The 25,675-nt window shown below is 31.4% G+C and overlaps 1 protein-coding gene across 2 annotated transcripts in view; it reads right to left on the reverse strand.

Moving 5' to 3' along the window:
- Positions 1-25,675, reverse strand: part of Cdh9 (cadherin 9) — a 141,414-nt gene that overhangs the window by 19,566 nt on the left and 96,173 nt on the right. For both annotated transcript variants that reach the window (XM_003463624.5, XM_063258019.1), the window contains 5 exons: positions 18,975-19,269; positions 10,358-10,477; positions 9,650-9,817; positions 7,925-8,112; positions 6,788-7,041 (listed from right to left, as the gene is read on the reverse strand). In XM_003463624.5, the coding sequence (XP_003463672.2) occupies positions 6,788-7,041; positions 7,925-8,112; positions 9,650-9,817; positions 10,358-10,477; positions 18,975-19,269 (1,025 nt within the window). The remainder of the gene's footprint in view (positions 1-6,787; positions 7,042-7,924; positions 8,113-9,649; positions 9,818-10,357; positions 10,478-18,974; positions 19,270-25,675) is intronic.

Here is a 25,675-nt window from a genome sequence, read left to right on the forward strand (position 1 = left end):
ATTTCTGAAAGCACTATTGATTTAAAAATGAGTCAATTTTATATGCTGTAAATTAGGAATGCAAATTTTATCATTAGTTCTGACCCAGAAATTCTCTTTAAAGTTACATCTGCAGGAAATTATCAGACAAAAAAAACAGGTTATGTTTACAAATCTAAAATTTCAATACTACTGCTATATATAAATATATATATATATGTATATATATATATATATTATAATAGAATATGCATGTCACAAAACATTGGTAACAGTAAACAATCAGAATTAATGTATACATATATTTATAGAGTTATAAAGTTACAGTTAATTCAATGACATTTAAATAAGATGTCAGATTGACAAATTGAAAGTTTGAATATTTACTAAGAGAAATATACTGTGTACTAATTAAAAAAAACAGAAAGGTACATATGTCTTTTTGCTATAAGATGTCTTGTGATATCTAAAGTGAATTACTTCAACTGATTAAATAGGAGTATGTTTGTGTATTCTTTAATTTTTACTTTTTGAGAACAATGGCAGGGCTAGTTTATCACACCACGCCTAAAACAGACAAAACTGTATGAAATAATGCTTTAAAAATAACTGAATAACTGGAAATCAGCATAATAATTTCTGAGAAAAAGGAAGAAATAAGATAAGCTTTAGAACTTAGTCAATATGCTTGGGAGGAAAGATGTTTACAATCCAGGAAGTCGAAACTCAAGCATAGTGGTCCCAGGCTGTAATCGTAATACTTGGGAGGCTGATGCACAAGGCCAGGAGAACTGTGATTTCAACCCAGCCTTGCTACGCAGCAAGACTCTCAAACAACATAAAATGAAACACATACACAGGCTTCTGCACATGAAAACAAAACCAACAAAACCAGATGAGCCTGCCAATCTCCCTGAATTTAAAAGATGATGTTGAGATCCCAGGAGTTTGGATCTCTGTATTTGTTTAAGTTTTTTTTTAAAGAGAGAGAGAGAGAGAGAGAGAGAGAGAGAGAGAGAGAGAGAGAGAGAGAGAGAGTGGATCTGGGGAATCTCACACACATCTTTAGTTGTGAGCCTCTCAGAAAATGAATGGGAATAGATAACATAGACCTATGGGAATGAAGTCATAGTGATTAGATTTAACAGAAACATGGATGAGGAATGCTTATGAAATACTATGAAAGTGAATATATAATAGTTCTTAATATGTAGAATGAAAACATGTTTAATGTGCAGCACTTTTGCTAAACTACTCAGAGGTCTTGATGACTGACTAGAAAGGCAAAATTAATCCTAAATAAAGAACAGCTGGCAAAACATCAAAATGAGATCCAAGTGAATTAAACTTTTTTCAAGAAACCTAATTATACATCAGAAAAAAAGCTCAAGAATAATTGTAAAATGCAATTTTCAAGAAAACATTGTAAAATCTATAATGTAATCCAATAAAAAATTACAACCAGGCATAGCAGCAGGAAAATATCAATGTAAAAAAAGTTCTATTCATTGAACCTGGAAGTGACACAGTTGATAAAATTAGCTTCCAGTGATTTTAAAAAGGATATTTAGGCACATTCCATATGTTTCATCTTACAAAGGAAAGAATAACCATGCAGAAGAAGCACATACCATTTACATATGTGTGCTTAAAGAAATATAAATGTGTCTTCACAGAATAGCTGCAGAAGGAATTAGAAAGAAACACAACATGGGGAATCGAAAAAATATGTTGGATGGATTTGAAACTGATTAGATACTGCAGAAATAATTACTGAGTCGAAGATGAAAGTGATTGTGATATGCAGAATGGAGAAGGTAAAAGGGTTAGAACAAATGAACGCAGGTGACAGTGATTCAGGGAACCCAAGGTAATAACGTCCATACTATATGAAAGTGAAGAGGGAAGAGCAGAGCACTCCCGGGGCCCATTAAACGTTATAGTCCCTGAAGAAGAAGACACGTCTTCAAACTTATAGCACATCTGATGAAGTCATGATTGAAAAGTATACATAAATCCGAAAATATTTGTTAAAAACCTAGAGATAAATCAAATTGTATTTTATTTTGTGGGCTATTATGTTAAATATTATTATGATATAAATTCTCCCTACATGTATTTACAGATTAAAAATCTCAGTAAAAGTCCCAGAGGGCTCATTTGTAGAAACTGGTCTCAAATATAAATTTAATAAAGAATTGATAAATTCAATTTTACCAAAAGTAAAATGTTTGGCTTTTTCAAAGTCATTTTAAGGATGGAGAGCAATGCATGTAAAAATATTTATAAATTATATATCTGATTAAGGACATCGTCCATCCATACAATCAAAATTCAATAAGAAAATGTGTGAAGTTAAATACATTGCAAAATGAAGCATTTTAATCAAAATGACGGCATAGGGTTCATTTATATGAATATTGTATGATCTAATATAATTCATCTGAAGTAAAAAATATATAAAATATTGTAAAATAAAATGTCATCTGTTTTGAAAAGTCCAATCTTGCTTGCATCAATATGAAACTAAGTTCAAGGCGGAAAAAGAAAAAAGTGTTAGAAAGAAACAAAATGAGACATTTTTTCAGAAAGGAGTATTAAGAATTTATAAAATTTGATGACTCCTCTAATAAATAGAAATATGCTTAGTTATAAGACTTAGAGAAATAAATTCTAAAACTTTTATAGAACCAGAAAGAACTCAGAGTAATAAAAGCATTCCTAGTTAACAAAAGCAAAGCTGAAGGTTATATTATAAAGCTACAAAGATCAAAAAGCATGGTACTGGCACAAAAAACAGATGTGTGGAACAATGAATCATAATAGACAATCAAGAAATAACTGTGGGCACATTTAACTATTTCATTTTTGACGTAAGTGTCAAAATCAGACACTAAAGGAAAGGTAGCGTCTCTAATAAATAGTGTTGGGAAAATAAACTATCCACATGCATAAAATTGAATGTAGGCCCGTATCTCTTATCATATACTAAGCCAAAATAAAAATGATAAAGACATAAATGTTAAAGCAGAAACACTTAATCTGCTAGAAGACAAAACAGATAAAATTCTTGAAAACATGGGCATACCCAAGGACTATACAAGCAAAACCCAACTTCACAATCAATAACAGCAAAAGTCAGCAAGTGGGACCATATGAGATTAAAAAGCTTTTGCACAGTGAAAGAAACAACCAAAAGAGTGAATACACAGCCAACAGTACATAGAATATGTATGGACAGAGTATGAATGACATATATATATATATATATATATATATATATATATATATATAACATATTATGTAACCTATATGTTATATATTTTTATTAGTATTATATATATTATATATACTAGTTATATAAATAATAAAGATCATTCAAAATAAAAGATCCAATTAAATGCACAATTTAAATAAATAGATATAATGAAAAATTTTAAAGCACAATGAATAGATAGACTATTCTCAGAAGATGAAGTACAAATAACCAGTAAGTCCATAAAAAAAAAAAAAATGTTTGTTATTTCTGGCCATTTGAAAAATGCAAATTAAAACATTATTGAAATTGCATCTCACTCCAGAAAGAATTCAAGAAAGCAAATAGTAAATAAATAAATAAATAAATAAATAAATAAATAAAATGCTAGCAAGCTACATTGAAAACAAAGAACTCTTCCATATGGTTGGTAGACGTTTAAACTAGTAAAACATTATGAAAAAACAATATGATAACTCCTCAAAAACCTAAAAATAGAAATCACATTTGATCTAACTTTTATTATTCTAGGAATCTTTCCAAAATTACTAAAGACATCACATTGGAATGATATATGCATGCATACCAGTATTTATAGCAGTGCATATGCTATGGTTGATACATTGTGTCAACTTGAGAAGTTAAGTTTAACTGAGAGACTCAGCAGAGATTCAGGATCCTTACTTTGTAAATACCCTCATCTTGTGCAAGAGGACGGGAAGGAGAATTTTGTGAGAACTACATCTGCCTACCCTTGTTGCTCTGCTTGCTCTTGCTGGTTGCTGCCTTGAAGTGAGGCCATGCCACCCTGCCTTGGAGCCAGCTGATTATGGACTGAAACCTCCACAAACCATGAGCTAAATAAATCTTTCTTGTCTTCATTTTGGGGATTGGGTATTTTGTCTCAGCAAAGAGAGAAAAGTAACCAAGACAGCATAATATTGTAGATACATCTTAAAAGTGTCCATCAATAAATGAAAAGGTAAAATAAATGTGGCATTTATATGCCATAGTGTACTATTCAGACATAAAGATGTGTGAACTTGAGTCATTTGCAGGAGAACACATGCACCTTGTGACATAATGTAAATCAAAGCAGATCAGACATATGGGTTAAGTATCTCATGGTTTGTCTTACATAAAAAATAAAATATAAATAAAGAGAAACATAAAGAACAGACAGTAAGAAATAGAAAGATAGGTATTTAGCAAAAGGGATCAAGAAATATTGGGTGTATTAAGAAAGAATTAAAATGTGTTATATACATTATTCAAAGGAAAGCAATCATTATGTACTGTAAGCATGTACTAAAAAAATAAAATAAAAATTGAGAAAAAGATGTAATGGATCTCCTGAAAAATTTATTGAATTTTGAGTGCACAAATAAACTTCATAAAAGACAAAAGGGATCAGATTGTTAAAATATAGAAACACTCAGATTTAAAAATATTCAAAACTCTAATAGATTTATCATCTAAAACTGCTGGTGTTTTGCCATTATGCTACAAATTACTGATAAATGATTACTTTCAAAATTTGCAGTCAGGTTTTTTTTTTTTTTGTTTTGTCTTTTTCCTTTTTATTGGTACCAGGAATCGAACTCACAACTGCCTGCTTGCAAGGCAGGCGCATATGCCGCTGAGCTAAATCTGCAATCAGTTTTTTTTTTAAATAAGGGCAGTAGTCCTTCCACAAACACTTGACAACTATTATTAAAACTATCAAAACTCATCAAAGGCAGACACTTATTGAGCATTTCTACATAATAGTATGAATAAACACTTATAGTTTTAAAAATAAATAATTTTAACTAGCTGACAAATTAGAGAAGTTTAATGCAACCGAAAAAAGTCACCACTGATATGAAATAACAAAACTATCTTCATTTTCTCTTCATAGAAAATTTTATTTAAAAATGTCTTCACTTGCAGCATCATAAATATGTAAAAATTCTTAAAGAAGTTGTTGACTTTGTGATTACCACTTGTCATTCTCCATATCATATATTATGCATATTTCAAACAAAAATAGTAATATGTGTTTGTTTCGTTTTGGCATTGCAAAGAAAGTGGACATAGTTTAAAGTTCTTTTCTGTTTTTTCTAAATTCACAAGCGAGGGACATTGAAAGCAATCAGTTACAGACAATTTCAATACAAAAATCTAATTTTTTTCGTCTGAATATGCCAATAAATATATGTTAATTATGTAAAAGTAGATTGCTTATTTTTACTTGAAGAATCTTGTTTAGTATAATAAAAGTAAATAGAGATATGAATAAATTTTTAGAAGAAATAACCTATATGAAATAAAACAATTATAAAATCGATTTTAATGTAAAACTTGTAATTTAAAACTGATACTTAAAAACAAATATCCTTTGGACTATTCCAGTAAGTTACAACTGATAAAAAATTGTAAAGAGTATGATTTTATTAACTAAAGGTTAAAATCTATAGACTCTCTGTATTGTACAAGTTAATGTGTTCAATAATATAAAATCATAAATAAATTAAATACATTTTGAAATAATTTGTTATAGCAAATAACATTTTGAATATTATATAATATTCAAACATAATATAGTGTATAATAAATACATTTAATAATAATATATGATAATAACATATGGTACGTGTAAATTGCTATGTTTGAAGAATGGTAACAAACAAAAATTTAGTGTGCTTTATTAAACAATGAAATTTTAAGAAAATACAATTTTAGGCATTTAGGTAGTCATACATTTAACAGACAATTTATTGCTCATCAACTCTTCTTTCTTGTTTTCCTTTACTTAATACTCAGCATCATCCATCAGCTAATATATCCACTTTTGTTGTAAATACATTTATATTCAACCTACAAGAAAGTTTTAAGATTGCTTTCATTTTCTGGATTTTAATGATGCATTTGACTTTCAAATTCTGGGCCAGCCTGATATGCTGATATGCTATTAATAACTAAGACATGTACCTTTCCTGGTAACTTACAATGTATATTGTCATCTCCTTAACAACACTGTGTCACAGCTGGAATATAGCTGACACGATATTCCCCCAATGTTTTCATATACAGTAGTATTGGTGATTATTGTTGAAAAAGATATTTTGATATTTCTCCAAGCCAGATTTCCGAAATTAGTTTTTAATCATTTTCACTTGTATTTCATTTTAAATAACAGACAAGAAAAACACCAACATGTAAAAGATTCAGATCTCTGAACAATCTGGAGTCAGAAAGCCTGATTATTTCAGAACCCAGTTTTGCTAACATTGAGCTACTAATTTAAATGTGAACTACTAATTTAAATGTTCAGTGAGTCATGCTTATCATATGCAGAGAAACAGCATAATAACATCTATCTAGTGGCATTATGACAGCAAAGTGAAGTAATCTAATTAGAGTTTCTGGATGGCAATCCCGTTAAGAGTTTGTTTACTACAAGTTCTAAGTATTGCGTTAGACTCTCCACTGTGCAGTGCAATTTCTCCTATATGCCTGAAAACAGATAATTAGTTTTCTGCAAAAAAAAAAAACCTTCAAAGTACTTACTTCACTAAATTGTTCATGGCATCGGGGTCATATGCCGTGACTTGTCCAATAATGCTTCCCTCCTTTACATCTTCATCAACTTCTATCAAGTAAGAGAGTTTGCTGAACACAGGAGGCTCGTCTATATCTTCCACAGATATCTTGACCACAGCAGTGTCTTTGAAAGGTCCCAGGTGTAGGAATCGAGGGTCAAGATGAGTGTTACTTGCATCCACTCTTAAAGTATAAAGCATTTTTTTCTCAAAATCTAAATTCTGAAGTAAAATAAAACAAGAAAAATTCAGCATGATATGGAAGGCCAGATGATAGGTGACAATTTCAAAATTTAATTAACCTGATTTTAACGATGCCTACCATCTGGTTCCTTGATTATTGCTTACAAGATATATCAAATAAATGGATATACCTTTGTATTGCCTTACTCTTAATATATGGAGTTAAATAAGTGTAAAAGAATATATATTATTACTGATTCCCATTGGATAACATACTTCAATTTCATCACTCTCAGCTAAATGAATCATTCTTTAGTAGATGTATGAATTATGTACATCACTATTATAAAATTTACATATACTTAAAATGAGAAGAAACGCTGAATAATGGTCGAGTTAGAGTAATATTTTTTCAGTGATTTGAGCACTTACAGAAAGTAAGTTATGAGTGAAATATTAAACATATAATAACTAACACTGACTGTACTATTCTACATTATGTTTCAGAACACTTTTCCATACTGCATTATAAAAATCAAGAAAACCTAGATGAAGCACATGGTATTTCTAGTTTCCACTTGTTGAAATAAACCATTGCATTTGCAATAAAAATATTTTTGGAAAAAGTATATGATAACAGTGTCCAATGTACACTTTATTTTTCACAGAGAGAAACACAAAATTAAGTTTAGTACTGGTCGGATTGTTATCCCCTCAAACACAATCATTTGAATTTTCATAGTAGTTTGCAATTATCATTGATTAAAATCCTTCACTCATTTGAGTAAAATCGCTTCTATTCTCATTTTTGTGAAAGATAGACCGTGTAATAAAGGGGAAAATTAAGCTTTCTGCTCTTTACTGAAATGCAAGAGAAAACTATGCAGGACTCAGTAAAAAAGTGAACACAGTGTGAAGGAACCTTTTTGACAGTGATAATTCCTTCCTGTGTGTCCTTGTCTGTGACAACCTCGAAAGTGTCGGCCCCGTCTCCTTCTGCGATGTTGTACTGCACCTCCGCATTGGTCCCCATGTCAGGGTCGCTGGCTTTTATCCTTCCCAGGTGGGTTCCAGGCGGCACAGACTCAGGAGAATTAAAATGGTACGTGCCTATGAATTAAATCAGAGCACTTGTGATATTTCATGTTGGATGACTGATTTTTATAATTTTTTTTCTGTATTTATTAAACTAATTTTAATTTGGGATAGTTTTTCATCATATTTTCTTGTATGCTCTTAAAGTTAAATATTTATTAAGGTAAGAAAACACTATTTAAAAGCAGGAAAGCTTCATTTTCTAAATGAAATCTGTGTCCCAGACCTATGTCCAACTTTATTTTCAGAACACACAGCGAACCTGAGAGTACAATATGGAACTTTTGACTTAAAAGGGCATGAAAATATAGTTGCCCCTTCTATGGGACTTTCAAAATGTCATCACACATTTTTATATGTATTTGATTGTTGTAAAAATAAATTTATTATTTTATTCCTTATTAGAGACGTAAAATGATATTACACATAACGATGTGCATGTTTAATATTTGCTTTGTTTTAAGGTTCGTATTTTTTTAAATAAGATATGTTTGGGTTTTTTTGTTTTTTGTTTTTTGGGTTTTTTTTCTGTTTCCTACAGATCAAGCAAGTTCTTGTATTGCTTTCTGTGTATTCTTCAAAGCATTTTAGATTTTTCCCATCAGGAGACAATAGGCAGATATACAAAAAATATTGAAGTCAGGAATATTTTTATAACTTTATTATGTGCTGCACTCTACAGAAGATCAAAGTCCCTTCATGGTAATTTAATTAGTACTCATCCTGGTCCTCCAGTCCTACATAGGTCAATTATCTTCCGGGGCTTAGGGAAATCATCTGGCAGACTTGGGAAAAAATCTGTTTGACTTCAAAGTCTCTTCTCTTTCTGGTTTGTTCAGTGGTTAACAAAATGGGTTTTGAAGTCCAACTGTAACGGGGTGAATTCTTACCAGCAAACAAGTCAGTGAAATTTTAAACTTTGATGTCACTATCTTCATCTATATAATAAAGTACATAAAATAGCCCCTAACGCATAGATTTGTTATGAGGATTAAATGAGTTTAGGTTTGTAATGGTTACTATTTCAGGATCTAGTCCTCAGCATTTTTTTGTATTACTGTAATAGTCTCAAACCTGTTTTCTGAAGATATTAAGATCACACATAGTGGTCTCAGAGAGGCTAAAACATAAAGTCGGTATTTATAAAATCGATAAGGCTTATTGTACTTATATGCTGTGTAGACAAGAGATCTGGGCAGGGCAACCAACAGGTTTAGATTTGAATTCCAGCACCCAGATTTAAGAGCTCACATTCCTGAGCAAGGAGATAGAAAAAAAGAAAAGGGTCACAGAGAATGCTGGCAAATTAGTTTGGAAAACTTTCCAACTTAAGCTACAAAAGGATACTTAAATTTCTAAAAGAAGCTCACACACCTGTTTTCACTGAGTATATACTAAAATGATCATCATTTTCAATTTGGAAAAAAATGATTTTTTGGAAGGAAGTGCTGTCCATTTATTTTATGCAGAAACAAACAGCAAAACGAGTAACACCAATATATTGTCTCAATGTGTGAGAAACTTCTCATGAGATCAAGGAAGCCGCACTTACTCTGTGGGAAGCGAGGAGGATTGTTGTTGACGTCCGTCAGAGTGATGTTCACGGTGGTGGTCCCGGAGAGGCCACCCATCTGGCCACCCATGTCTTTGGCTTGTATAACCACTTGGTACTGCTCTCGATTTTCTCTGCTCATGTCTGGTAACGCAGTTTTTATTACACCTTTTATAAAGTAAAAGTAGACAATTCAGTCATTGACATTAAAAACAAATGATGCAAGGTCCACTTAGTAATAACAAATAGAAAACAAATTGTGCTCCATTTCACAACCAATTTAATACAATTCACAAAATAATGAAATCTACCATGGACTATTCTTTATGGAGTAAGCTTTGCTAAATCAATCTAATTATTATTACGATTTAAAAGTGAATTTTGTGGGAAAGTTTAAGGACTAAACAATTCTGCTGTCACATTCTTTAGATATTGAGCATTGCTATGCTGTATAATACATAGGGCATTGTGAAATTTTCTACTTAGCATGTGAAATTTAAACCTAGTAGGTAATAGTTTAAAAAAACAAGGATTCAAATAAGTTGCTTCAGATGCAGGAAGTTTGTTTTCTGTCTATGTAATAACTGTAGAAAAGAAACAAAAACATCATATTGACTGGATAGGTTTTAGATATATAAAGCTCTGAAATACACATGTATGTAGGTGTATTATGGAGTGAGACACAGACCAAATAATAAATATTTTTACCTGATTCTGGGTCCACTGAAAAATATGGCTGCCCTTGCAATATGCTGTAGACCACTTTGGCACTATTTCCATAATTGGCATCATCTGCATCTGTGGCAGTCACTTGAATAACAGATGTACCTGCATAATGCCATCCCCCATAACAGAACTGTGAGTACTTCAAAACTTTTAAACATTTTTCCAGAAAAATTACCAAAAATAGTATTTGTTAGAAAAATAGATTATTCCTTCATTTTCTTCTTAAATTTAAACATTTTTAATTTATTGAATGTTAGCTAAGATAAGGTAGTGAAATATATCCTAACACAAAAATAAATACAAGGAGTCTAATAAAATAATTTATTAACAGTATAAATATTGTAAGAGATAATTTATTAAGAACTAAAAAGAATATGAAATTTCAATTAATACATTTTCTGGTAAGTGAAAAAGATGAATTCAGAATTTCTAATCCATTACTTCTCTTTACTCTGATAAATTAACAATATGGCTTAAACTAAAAAATAACTCTTATTATAACATTGTTATGGAAAAATAAAACCATCATAAATTTTAATGGTAAACCACAAAGTTTTGATATGTGAAGTCCTGGGTTCTTCCATCAATAACATAAAAAAGAGAAGGAGGAGAGGAGAGGAATGAATGGGGAAGGAGTATAGAACTATATATATTTCACTGCCTTTTTGTCTACACAAGATATACATTGTTATTAAGTGTTTGTGCTTCCTTTTAAAGCTACATATTATAGATATGATTATACCCACTGATATGCAATATGTATATTGAATATAATTATATACATGTATATAATACTATGGGACAGATATAAAATATTTTTCAACAGTATCATATATTCATAACTGGGGTTTTAGAAGTTATAGTGTCATAAGAGTCACTTATCAATGGATCAACCCAATGATAAATTCAAGGTGCTGTTAGGACATACGGCTGTATTAGAAGGGATATGTCATGTTATAGTGAGTTTTCAAGTTATACCTTATTATCCACGCCCTAATTTGCCTCTCTACTTCTTACTTGCTATGAGATGAGCAGTGTTTTCCTTTGTGGGTTAGTATTTTTGCCCTAGAGTTTAGCAAGATGGATTCTACTGAAAATTTGTTTCAGAAGTGAGGTCCTTACTATGATTGTACCTGACTATATATTTTGGAAGACTTTGCAGCTAGTTTGTATGATGAATAAGGTTTGGAGATGTTGACTAGAGAAGTTTTAGAGTGCTGCAAACATCCTAATAGAGTTTTCTGAACAGAGTTAAGGAAAGCAAAATATCTATAGAAAAGCAGATAGTAAAGGTCAGGTGTAGGAGGTTTCAGTTGAGGACAAGGACTTCATCAACAAATAGAATTTGAGCTATGTGTGTAGAAAAATTGTCCACATTTTTCCTCTGTCCTCAGTCTTTTAAGGATACTAAAAACAGTGATCTAACTAATCTGGAACAAGAAATTTCAAGAAAGCCCAATATTCAGGCCATGGTATGGTTACAACTGCATGTTTTTAGTCAGATTTATAGTGCGAATTTGAGACAGAAATGTGAGCAGAATTTTTTTTTAAAAGTTAAATTTAATCCATAAAAATGTGTAAATTTGAAGCCAAAGAAGGTGTGACTGCTAAGGAGATTATTACCATTAAAAAGAAGCTAATTACTTTGCATCAGGTCAACAGGAAAAAATACCTGAAAGAAACTCAGGAAAGGCCTGGATCTCACTTTTGAGGATATAACAGGGTAAACTAGTTTGAAATATTCTTCTTTGAAAAGCAAGTCTCTAGGTATACTACTCATTATGGCCACCTAGGGAAGCATTTCCCTGAATTTAGATACTGAGGTGATCTCAAGTCTCTGTAGCTGTGATCCAAGGGAGCCAATCCACTGCTCAGCTTGATGGAAGACATTGGCATTATCCAAATGGTGCTAATTTTACACACATGCAGGATTCAACCACTGTGTGGTCATGATGACTTCCACCCATATTTTAAAAGAAGGCTAAGAGGATATGAAATTTGTTTGAGAATGAAGCTGAATGAGCATTGGAAACTTCAGAAAGTTGCAGATACAAAGAACTAGTCTTTGCTATGTAGAGACCCAGGAAGTGAGTGAAGCCAGTCCAAGAAAGAGGCCATCTGGTTGCAACTCTCAATGTTATTTGAACCAGGCTGCCCAAGTCCTTTGGAAATTCATCTAGTCAAGACCTTCCCTGTATGCTGCATATGCAACTACTGGATTTAATATTTACCATGCTGGCTTTTTGTCTTATTTTGGTCTTAATCTTCTCTTTTGAAATGCAAATATTTACCCTGTGCCATTTATGTGTTGCTACTATTTTTTTTTTTTTTGTATGTTTGCTCATTTTTTTTTTTTTTTAAACAGGAACTCACTGCTAAGAGTTTTTCTTCTCAAGGGTAACTTGGATTTAAACTTTTCAGAAACACTGGCACTGTTAAGATTTGGGTGTGCTAAGAAATGGATTAAGTGTATTTAGTGTTAGGAGTTGATGTGAGTGTTTTGGAGGCCAGGGCATTATGTTGTGATTTACATTTAAAATATTCCCCACAGACCTCTGTGTTCAGAGGTGAGATTAGCAAAGGTTATTGCATCATAGGACCCTTGGTTGGTTAACCACTGACGAATTCATAGCTAAATATGATGTGGCAGGAGCTAGTGGAAGGAGGTATGTCATAAAGGTTAGGCCTTTTGAAGCTCATGCCTCCTTTTTCTCTGTTTTCTGAGTGCCCTTAGGTGAGAAACTATATTCTGTCATTCCTTCCCATCATGGTGTTTCTGTATTGGAGCTAGTCAACAAAGACTGAATTCAAGAAAGTAGCCAATTTAACATCTTATTTAAATTGTGGGTGTTGGGTATCTTGTCACAGAAAAGAGAAAGCTATACTGCATACTATGTATTAGTTATCCATATGATTTGCCTAAGTTTACATTATACAATTAAATTTCCATTTAACTATCAGAAGTGACTATGTTTTAAAAGACCTCAGATCTTTAAAGGAGCAAGTGCTAGTAATTAAAGAATTAGAGTGCAGCTCAGTGGTAGAACACTTGCCCAGCATTTGCAAAACCATGGGTTAAATACCTAGTACCACAAAAGCATAAATAAATAAATAAGACACAGCAAAAAAGAATGTTTCAGTAAGTAAGCATAAGAGAACAAGCTGATGGATGTTTCCTTTCTTTTGCTGCAAATCTCTATAAAAATCCTTGGCATTGTTTTAAAATCACTGTTAAGTGAAATCTACCATGCATTTCCTTAAGCACCTTGAGGTTGTAGGGCATTTTTAGTCAATTATACAAAAGTTTTCAGAAATTTGATTTTAATCATTCAATAGATTATGAATTTCAGAGTGAATTCCTTTTTGATGTTTTTACCTATTTAAATGGCCTATATATTTTATTCATTCATAAAGTGTAATATGATTGTGTTTTTAACTTTGTCTATATGCTTCTGTACTTTCCACTTAAAATATGTTTTCATTACCTTTGATAATAACAGCTCTTTACTTGTCAGTGCGTTTTAATGTGAAGAATTGAATTTAGCTAGCTTTTTTATATTTTCTAAAAATTAATTTGCATACAATGAGAACCTAAACTACTACACTGAGGGCAACTCTTTCTCAACTGTGATGGAATTTGTTTATTCTTATGAATGATAACTGCGCAATATATCCTTGAAAAGGTATCCATATACATTCCATTTACACCAAAACAAAAGTGATAAAGCCATTTCTCCCACAATAGTTTTCAGAATTTCAGTTGACATATTAGCTATTTGATATTCAATCTTTCTGTATAATCAGTAGCTATAAGTTAAGATGCAAATTCTTATCACATTTAGAAATTTTTGAACATGAAGTTTTAAGCCTTAATATGATGAAAATGTAGCTTGCTAATTCAGCAATTTTATGGCAGCTGCTGTGTTACCAGTGAAAAAATATTATTTTCAGATTTCACATAGGTAGAAGTAAAAACAATCTGTGCACATTTTTGTATTATTCAATATGTGTTGTGATGACATTTGTTTTTATTGTTCTATATTTTTGACATGATCATTGTTTTTACATAAAGATAGGCTTAGGAAAAATGTAAGTTAACATAAAGATTGGTACATCAAACTAATCAGTCTGAGTAAAGAAAAACTAGTTATTCCAAATGTTTTACTAAATGGCTCAACTGTGTCATCGATGTGATTGGATTCTTTACTGTCTTCATAGGCACTTTATGTTAGAAAAAGCTCCAGTTAGGACCTGAGCTATTTGTTTTTCACAAATAACTGCAGATGAACGCCTAGTTGTAAAATCATCTACACTGTAGGAATGGTCAGTGGATAAGTTATGTAGAGTATAATAAGTCACATGCCAAAGCACTGAGAAAATATGTTTCCCAAATCACCAAATTTCCGCAATAGTAATTTCCTTAAAGATGAATGCAAACTTGTTTTGTTGTCTTGTTTTGATCTGTTTTTCCCTATACAGAAAGGATAGATGTACATGTAGAGATTCACACATGGGGAGAATTTCTAAACAGTTTTTGGGAACAGATTATACAATGCACGATGTAATGAACAGATACTCTGAAGAAGAAGAGACACTAAGACACCCAATGCTATTCTGCAGCATTATGATATAAAATCTAGCAATACTATTATTCACTGTTCAGAGTGATATTAGTCTCATCTCATGTTTAATTTCAGCATACGTAAAGATATGGGCAGCTACTTCAAAGAGAATGAGAGACATTACGGCAGTCATTGTTGACTTCCCCAATGTCAGGTCTTGAAGACCTAAAAAGGCTTCATCATCCTGTTATGATTAGAGTAGTTCTATAATGTTCAGAACATATTCAATATGTGTGAAGATGGGGACAACTGTTTGGAATAAAACTAGAGACATTATGATAGACAGTGAAGATGTCCAGTTGACTTGCTTTGAAATACATGTTTCTTAAAATTGTTTTCTTATGATCTGTTTTGTTCCATTTTGTTATGTATAATCTTACTGTCTTTAAAATTAAAAAAAAAACAAGATGAATGCATACAATTGTAGTACACTGATAGAAAATCTAGTCAATTTAATTATGACCACAAGAAATTAGAAATATAAAATATAGGGAACTTCAACTAACATTTTAATCAAAGTTTATGTCATGCTCCTAAATTACATGTATCCAGATTATATATTCTTAGGTTATTAATATATTTCTGATTGCATAAGCTTGTTGGAATCACTTGAATTGAAATAAAGATCTGTATTGATTTTGAGAGCTAAAGTCGAATGAGGCACACAGTTTTAAAAGAAAAAAAAACAGAGTTGAAAGGAAACAAAGACAGTAGTTGATGAGAGAAAAATAAGTGATGGAATGTTAAGAAACAATATGATTGGACAGAAAAAGCAGATAGCAGGAGATCATTGGAAGACAAAAATTCATTTTATTTCATTAGACTTCATTCCCTCTCCAAATTAATTGTAGTTCATCAAATTACAGATTTAAATGAAAAGCACTAATATGTGAAAATAATGTTAGAATGAAATTATTGAGCATCATTTCATTTATGTTTATTTTTGATAAGCATATGCTTAAACTGTTAGCATGTAATTTAAATATGTTCACAATTCCTGGAAATTGCCCTTGAGTGACTCCCCGTAAAATGGTTTAATTTTACAAATAAAGACAAAGTAGAAAATGACACATACAATAATTAACAATAATCTAACAGATTATTTTCTTTTAAGTAAGTTATGAATATTGTAAAAAAGGAGTGCACAATTTCAGAAATTTGAGGGGGTACCTGGACTCAAACTTAGGACCTTGGGTTTGCTACAGATGTGCTACCACACTGAGCTATATCCTCAACCAATTTCAGGAATTATTAAGCACCTAATATTTTGGTTTTTTGGGGTTTGGTTTGGGTTGGGTTTGGGTTTTTTGATGGTACTGGTCATTAAACACAGGGTATCATTTATTCTAGGCAAGTACTTTATGACTGAGGTAAATTCCCAGAATACTTCTTACAGAATTAGGTATGTAAGTCTTTGTGTATGCATGTGCATGTAAATATATTTAAAATCATACATGAAAAAAAGAAAGGGGCTTCCCCTTTGGAACTGTCATTTGTATAAGTGTTTACTAAGAGAAGCATTTGATTTAATCCAAATAAATGAGAAAAATATCATTCTGAGGGAATTTCTTATGATCTGATGAAGTATATTTTCAAGTTACATTTTTCGTAACAAAATGTAATGTAAAAAAGTAGGCATGAGATTTGCAAAATAACTGCATCTGTTAATTTTTTCTTTAAAATCTAAGTTAGTAGCAGACATCCTATATTTTTAGAAAAATCAATTTAAATCTTTGGTTTATTTGTAAACATTTATCAAACGTGGCAATGAAGCCAATACAGTGTCTTCTGTACACACACTGTATATATTAATCTGTGTGTTCATAGTTAAAGACAGAAACACATGTAAGTAAATATTATGGATGGCCTAAAGGGAACAATTCACTCATACCAGACAAGTAAGAAATAAAAGCTGCCATGTTCAATTAGGATCAAGATTTATTTGTATTTCATATTTATCTATATTATCAAGTATTTATTTATGGATACCAAAAGCTGCAATCAGAACAAGACAGATATCTGTTGCAAATTTTTCTGTTTTGTGAGCATTCTGCCCTTGGAAGGAATGTGATTGGCAATGGTGCAAATTCTCACTCTTTAGCTTACTCTAATTAAAGTTGAGTTGCTCACAAATTAAATGTAATGTATATAAATGAAATAAAGTAAGCAGTTTTGGAACTATTAATCTATAAACTTCCTTGCACTCATAAACTTTATATTGTTTTAGTATAAAATATTGAGTCACTGAAGATTTTTTAAAACTAAAGAGCATTCAATTCAATTTTTATATTGTTAAATATTTAATAAATTTACATAGACTATATTACACTTATATTTAATATGAAAAAATACATTTGAATAGGAAGAGAGTTGATGAAAATGTGACAGTGAGAGATAATAGTTCATAAAGTATCACAGAAGAATTAATAGAAAATATTAATTATTGGAACTAAATATCAGTACTTTTTCAGATGAAACTTTTTATTTTTACATATAAAAGTTTAAAAAATTTTAAATTGTATTCAAATTTGAATGAATCATGATCACAATTTACAGATATAATTATTTTTTCATCATAATTGCATCTTTCACTTTTCTAAATGTCAAATCTTTCAGAGGAAAAAGAAGGGAAAGTTTTTATACTTCCAGATGTCAACTTATCTGGCACAGTAACTTACATAGAAAAGTAACATTTTACAAAAGTCAGAATGTTTCTAGAAGACCAAATTACTTGAAAACACATTACAGTTGGAAGTTGGTAAGGAAAATATAATTTAAGACAGGTCTTCATCTCAAAACAGGTTCACAAGGAGACCATGCCCTTTTCCTAAATTAGCCTACTATCAGACTAATACAGATCAATCCAGGTAATTGTACCGAGTTAACACGCACTGAAATAATATCGTAAAAACACATTCATCCATAGTTTATTCCACTACTTTGTGGTTTCACAGGATTCCGGTTTAATTTTATGAGTTCCTTTCACACATTGAAGGGAATAGCTGAAAACACAGTAACAATTGTGCTTTCCTCAAATAGGTAAGAGTTGAGGTTGGATCAACTGCTTTACAAACCCTTAGTTCTACTAGTTTACACGGTTAAAATTTTACAGCAAACTCTCAGGAAAGGCAAAAAAACTTTTCCCTCCAAGTATAGAAAATTTTTTGTACTGATGAATATATTAATAACAATGTCCAAAATATAACTCAAATTGTATTATATTTGAGAAAATTCTTGTACATTTTTGGTATTGTAAGTCTTATTGACTTTTAGAAAATTTTATGATTTAAGAGTTAGGTGTTTTCTCAAAATACAGATAAAACTGTTGCATGCTTACAAAATATAAGAGTCACAAAAAAGAAATAATTATTTAGTTGGCATGATAACTGATGTTTTCTAATGTAATATATGCAAAAACACAACTTGAATTTTGCCATGACATTCCCAGATTAAACGATTTGCTAAATCTTCCTAAATTCTGTATTCACAAGTTTCCAAATCAACATTTAAAGATCTATTTCCCAGACTAAAAGATAAAGTTGTTTTAATAAGCAAATAACATAGTCCAGAGAAAATATGCCTAGCTCCAGAATTACTTGTTATTATTCAAAGTAATATAAACAAAACTGTCCAGCACTATTCACTCTCTGTTATTCCTATTCCCTCCCGCTTCAGGCAGCAGTACATCCAACTTGGTGGCCATTTGGACGACAGGTAAGTAGCAATTAAAGCTTTGTTTCCCAGGAAATGAAATAACTTAACAGTATGACATGAAACAGGTATATTCATATATATATATATATATAATACACACACACACACACACATATATATATATATATATATATATATATATATATAATTAAAAAGAGTTACAGTTTTTATCTTGAGAAAGGCCACATACCATATCTCCATAATAACTCCCTTAACAATCAAACAAAAAAAAACTTTGCTCACACAGAATAGTTGATACCTACCAACTCCAGACATTTCAGGAACACTGGCAGTGTATAAGTCTTTTGTGAATTTTGGTTCATTGTCATTGATATCATGGATTTTAATGATAAATTCCGATTCTGGTTCCACCTGCCGCCCGGTCTTTCTGTCTATAGCCTTGGCTCGAAGAATGTACAAGGATTTTTCTTCTCTGTCTAATTTCTTTGCAGCATGAATATCTCCTGTTTTTTCATCTATAACGAACAGACTGCCAGCCCCATCTCCTGTTAATATATATTTTAAATTTCCATCTCCTTTGTCTTGGTCAGTGTGAAGCTTTAAAGAGGTAGAAAAGAAGAGCTGTGTAAATATATGCATTATTATTATAGTAAAAGTCAATTTGGCACAAATAAACTTGTCTCAGTAATATCACTGCAATGCTAATTTTGATAAATATATTAATTTTCACTGAGGGAAATCTAAACATTCAGTTTTTGTTAGAATAAACCTCTTCAAACAATTGTGTCTAGATATATATGCAGCTAGATTTAAGATGAAATGAAAATAAATACAACTCTTCAAAACATAGTGTTTCAAAGCTATTCATGGTTTGAATATTACCAAGATTTAAACCTCTAGTGCACTGAAAAGAAAGAAAGATATTAACCTAGATCTTGTTTGTAAAATATCAAAGAATCTTAATCTAATTTAAAATAATTGAACTCAAAAGTATATGAGAATTTTTTAACATATTATAATGATAAATTCATGATGAATATCTTACTTTGAAACTAAATTTTATCAAACTTGCATTAATATTATATAAGTTATGATTTTCTACTCAGGAAGATAAATCAATCCTTTGATTTTAAACTCTCATAATTTTCCGCATGGTTCTGGGAGAGCACATGTCCAATGACACTGTTTACCTTTGGGGAAAATAAAATATTCTACAGACATCTTTAATTCCCAGTGATGTTTTTCCTCTGTCCTTATAAGTCATGTCTTCAAAACATGACAATTTTTATGACAGTGTTTTCTCTACTCCATATAAACAATTTTAATGTTAAAAGCTAACTATTACACTATTTTAAAAAAATCACATATTCACAGAATATTCGAATTGGAAACATTGTAATATTTTTGAAATCCTGAAAAATTTAAACTTACACATTTAAAATATCAATTAACATTTATTATATATGAGTATGGAATACAATGTAATATATATATATATATATATATATACATGCATTCACATTGAAAAAAAGAAACTATTTTAAAATAATTACATTCTGAAATTAAATAAATCTATCATCTCAGATATTTATAAATTTTGTGGAGAAAGTGCTTACAGAGAAATGCATAGGAAACTATGATGTCGACAAAAATTCACACTTTCAGTTAAACAGAAGAATAATATGCACTCACGTGTTTTATGCAATCGAGACTAAAAATATCATAATTATTTTTTTTAATTGCTAAAAAATATATTTCAAATAAGTCTGGAATTTTAAGCAGCCAATCTTTCCTTGGTTATTTTATAACATATAATTCACAACTCACATTACATACTGACCTCATCACTTCCTCCTGTATCCCATTCCATTGATGGCATGGCTATAGTGCGATCGCTATGAGTTACTTGCTTCATAATTTACATCTACTGTGCTTTTAAAGTCATGAGAATTCTTTGAAATATCTTCTTTAGCCTTCTGTCTCTTTGAATCCTCCTGGTTCTTTTTTTCCTTGTATTTTATTTGGGCCTCTCTATCAATCTCCTGATACTATTGCCTTTGGTCTAGCTGAGGTCCAAACATGTTCCTGTGCTAAAGCTGGTGACTTCTCTACATAACAAACATGGTCACATAACTGTCTAGCTGAAAAATCTTCAGAAAGAGACAGCGCTCTAATGTCCTACGAATCAAGATTAGGCTCCTGTTAATTACCTTGTTAAACTGGACACAATGTTTTCCTATTTTGTTTTTATTAATCCAAGCCTCTGCTTTTAAAAAACGGAATACTAATTTTCAAAACTAAATGCACTTTGTGTCATTGTAATTGCTTTAAATTCATGACTTTAGTTACCCACCTTCAGTAATGTGGCTTTCTTTCTGAAGGCATCCCTGTCACTTTTCTAGGGCTTCTCTAGGCATTTTATCCTTGCTAACTCTTTCATTTTATACTTTTTTAGTTAAATTTTGGAAGGCTTGTACCTTTTCACACCTAAGATTTGCATTTGTTTTACTTACCTTCTAACACCCACTTCTCTTATCAGTTTTCCCTTATCTACATATTTGTCATCTCTCACTTTTATATTTCCTCCATAGGGATAGTTTACTTTGCACAACCAACTAGAATGAATGAGTTTGCATGATAGTTGCACAGCACACTTAAGTGCTTTCAGAATCCTCATCAGATTTCTTGAAAGAAGCACCCGTCCTTTCTAAAATTATACAATGCACCAGGGAAAGATAGGTAAAGGTTTTAAAGCACCAAACATATATTTCTTAAAAGTCAGATAATTCCTGTTTGAGTATCTTCAAATAAACACACAAGAATTATCCATATTATTAAAATATCAAATATGTAATTTAGACTTTCAGTTTTTAGCTTAAATTGCATCTTACAAATCTCTATATATTGTTTCATTACAAAATTATTTTGATGGCTACATTAATTTCAAGTATGTATAACATATATACTTTTTACATATCATTTTATATCATAAGAGGAGAAAGAATAAAATCCTTGGATAGCAGAATGAGAGTCTGTACCCAGTGACACTGGGGAACCCTTGGTGCAGCCCACAGGGACTGTGAGACTCCCTCAGCGAATCATCCACTTCTGGGAGCCAGCTCTGAGGCCTGTGGGAACCAGGAGTCTGTGCTCAGTGACTTGTAGCCATTGGCAATCTGCAGCACGGCCTGTTGCTGGACAGACTGCCAGCACAAAAAGCAACTAGGACCTAACAACTTATTTGGAGGAACACAAGAAAATGACAAAACAAAACAACAAAGTGCAATCTCTAGCTTCCAGTCCATCCAGCCCATCAAGTAAAGGAGACATAGACATGGCTGCATCAAAAATCATACACCTGAAATTTCTGAAATGATAGCAAAGAAAGTAAAGAAATTACTCCAGGAAGCTGTAAAGGAAATCAGATCAGAAATAACCTCTCAGATAAAAACAGAAATGAAAATATAATGAAAGAATTGGTGAGTGTATCCAAAAAGATATAGATTAAAAAAGGGAGGGTATAGGAAAGTGATGTAAACCTGAATGAACAATACAGGAAACAATTAGAATACATGAAACAGATGTAAAGAGAAATCTGGGAAATCAAAAATTCCATTGAAATGTGCCAAAACTGTGTAAATAAAACTGAACACCAACTCTCAGACCTTGAAGAGAGAACTATGGCTAGTGATCAACAAAGGAAATATCTTTTAAGAATAACAAAGAATCAGGAAATGACAATTCAACTGCTACAAATGATGCAGGCAGAAACAATATAAGATTGATAGATGTATGTGTTGGGGATTTAGCTCAGTGGCATAAGCACCTGCCTTGCAAGCATGTGGTCATGAGTTCGAGCCCTGGAACTCGTAAAAATACAAAACAAAAACAAAAACAAAAGATTGATAGATGTCAACAAAAAAGGAGAAAACAAAAATGACATAAAAAGACAATTTGTAGAAGTAACAGCAGGATATTTCCCAAGCATGGGAAAAGAAACTGATATGCAGATAAGCAAGGTATACAAAACCACAGTGAGCCATAACTAAAATAAATCTATACCTCACCATATAATAATCCAGATCCTAGAAATTTAGCATAAGAACAAAAGATTAAAAGCTGATAGAGAAAAGAAATACATCACCTACAAAGGAGAGACTATCAGAATCATGGAAGACTTCTCAACATAAACCATCAAGTCAATAAGTGTTTAGGAGTGAAGTATTTTAAGTCCTAAAAGAAAACAGCTTTCAACCCAAACTGATGACCATGCAAAATTTTCTGTCAAAATCACTGGAGAAATAAGATATCTCCATGACAAAGAACAAATGAAGAACATGATCACCCAACTAACCCTACAGAGATACTAAAATACATTTTAGAAAGAGCTAAAAATGACCACAATTCCAAGAACAACACCATAAAGAAACTAACAAGCAAGACAAGCAATTAAACAGAGGGGAAAATGAGGGAACCAATAGCAGAAAGATAACATGAGAAAGATAAGCCAGTATATGTCAGCTATAACCATTAACAGAAATGGCCTCAATTTACCAATCAAAGAAAAAAAAAAAAAAAGACTGTCAGAGTAAATCATGAAACAACACCCAACACTGTGCTATATACAACAAACACCTTTAACTCAAAAGCAAATGCAGAGACTGAAAGTTAAAGTATGGAAAACAATACTCCATGAGACAGGCATGCAGAAAAAAGCAGGGGTAGCTATCCTGCTATCAGACAATGTGAACTTCAAAGCCAGAATGATCAAAAAGATAAAGATCACTACATATTTCTTGGGGGACAACTTCAAGAGCACCCACCTATGTAAGATAAATATTAATAGACATGAAAAATCAAATACGCAATAATACAATTATATAAGGTGGACTTAACACCCCATTGTCACAAAGAGATAGATGAACTGTAAGAAATAAAAGAAATGAATCAAACTTGTGAATGGACTTAGATATGTTCAGAGTGTTACATTCAGCAACATCAGAATATACATTCTTCTTAATTGCACATGAATGGGTCTCTAAAATAGACCTTATACTAGCCCATAGGACATGCTTAAATAAATTCAAAACAATTGAAATTATTGTATGTATATTGTACAATGAATTTGAAATTAATAACAAAAGAAACCACAAAAGGCCCATAAACACATGGAAATAACACAGCACCCTATAGATCAATCAATGAGTCACAGAGGAAATTAAAGAAGCAACTATATAATATATGGATTTAAAAGAAAATGTAAATTCTATTACCAATACCTGTGAGATGCAATGAAAGCAGTCCCAAGAGGGAAATACATTGTGGTGAATTCTTACATCAGAAAAACAGAATGATCAAAAATAACCTAATGCTACACTTCAAACTTACAGAAAAAGAAGAACAAGTCATGCCCAAAGTCCAAAGAGAGAAAATTATGAAGATCAGAGCAGAAATTAATAAAACAATGAAAATTAATGAATAAATAAGTTGATTTTCTGGAAGAATAAATAAAGTTGATAAATCACCTAGGCACCTCTCTGAAAAAAAGGAAAGAAAAAACTCAAGTCTGTGCAACACGAAATGAAATGGGGAAGTCACTACAGATCCTGTGGAAATACAAAAGTTCATTACCACCTATTTTGAAAATCTTTAATAGGATTGAAAATGCAGAAAAAAATGTCAGATTCCTAGAAATGTATGAATTACCAAACCTGGAACAAGAAGAAATAAACATTTGAATAATCCAACATCAGTTAATGAAACTGAAAATGTAATGAAAAACTTACCCACGAAGAAAAGCCCCCATCCTGTGGATTTGCAGCTGAATTCTACAAGTAATTTAGAGATTATTTAAAGCCAATACTCCAAAAGCTCTTTACTGAGGGATTAGGGATGCAGTTCTCCCTAATTCAAATGTTACCCTAATACCAAAACCAGAGAAAGACCCAACCAAGAAAAGAAGAAAATTAGTGATGAATTTTCTTGAAAAGCATAGATGCAAAAATCCTCAACAAAATACTAGTGAACAGAATGGAGGAAATCATCAAGAAGATTGTACACCACCACTGAGTGAGATTCATTCCAGAAATGCAGAGAAAGTTCAAGGCATACAAATCAATAAATGATAACACATAATATTAACAGAGTCAAAGACAAAAATCACATGATCTCAATTTATGCAGAAAAGCTTTGGATAAAGTCTAACACTCATTCAGGGTAAAAATGCTGAAGAATATTGGAATAGATTGTCTTTACCTCAATCTGATAAATGCTATCTATGACAAACCAACAGGAAAAATCATACTAAATGGACAAAAACTGAAAGCTTTTACTCTAAAATCAAAAACAGGATAAAGTTGTCTAATAAAACCACTCATCTTCAGTATAGCTTTGGAAACTTTATCCACAGTAGTTAGACAAAAGAGAAAAATAAGAGGAATTAGAATAGAAAAGGAAGATGTTAAATTATCCTTATTCACAGATGACATGTTATTCTATGTAGAGGACTCCAAAATCTCCAGCAAGAACTTCTAGACTTAATAAACAAATTCAGCAGCATAGCTGGGTACAGAGTTAATACTACGAAGTCAATATAATTCATGTATATAAGCAACAAACTCACTGAAAGAGAAATTAAGAAAACCACACTCTTCACAATAACTTCACTACAAAGGGAAATACTTAAGTATGAACCTAACAAAAAAGTGAAAAAAAATATACATTGAAAATTGCATTACTCAGAAAAATGACACTGAAGAGGAATTCAGAAAATGCAATGATATTCTTTGCTCATGGGTAACAATAACCTTCACTGGGAAAATTGTCATACTCCCCAAAACTGTTATACAGTTTTGGATTGGAATTCTAATCCAAATACCATTAGCATATCTCAAAGATTGAGAGAAAACATTCCTAAAATTTATGTGGAACCATAATAAATCTAGAATATGAAAGACAATTCTGGGCAATAAAGGCCAGAGACATCATTATCCGAAATTAAAAC

The sequence above is a fragment of the Cavia porcellus genome, unplaced genomic scaffold (assembly GCF_034190915.1).
Source record: "Cavia porcellus strain 051 isolate PalLab524CR breed Dunkin Hartley unplaced genomic scaffold, mCavPor4.1 scaffold_11, whole genome shotgun sequence".
Taxonomy (NCBI): Eukaryota; Metazoa; Chordata; class Mammalia; order Rodentia; family Caviidae; genus Cavia; species Cavia porcellus.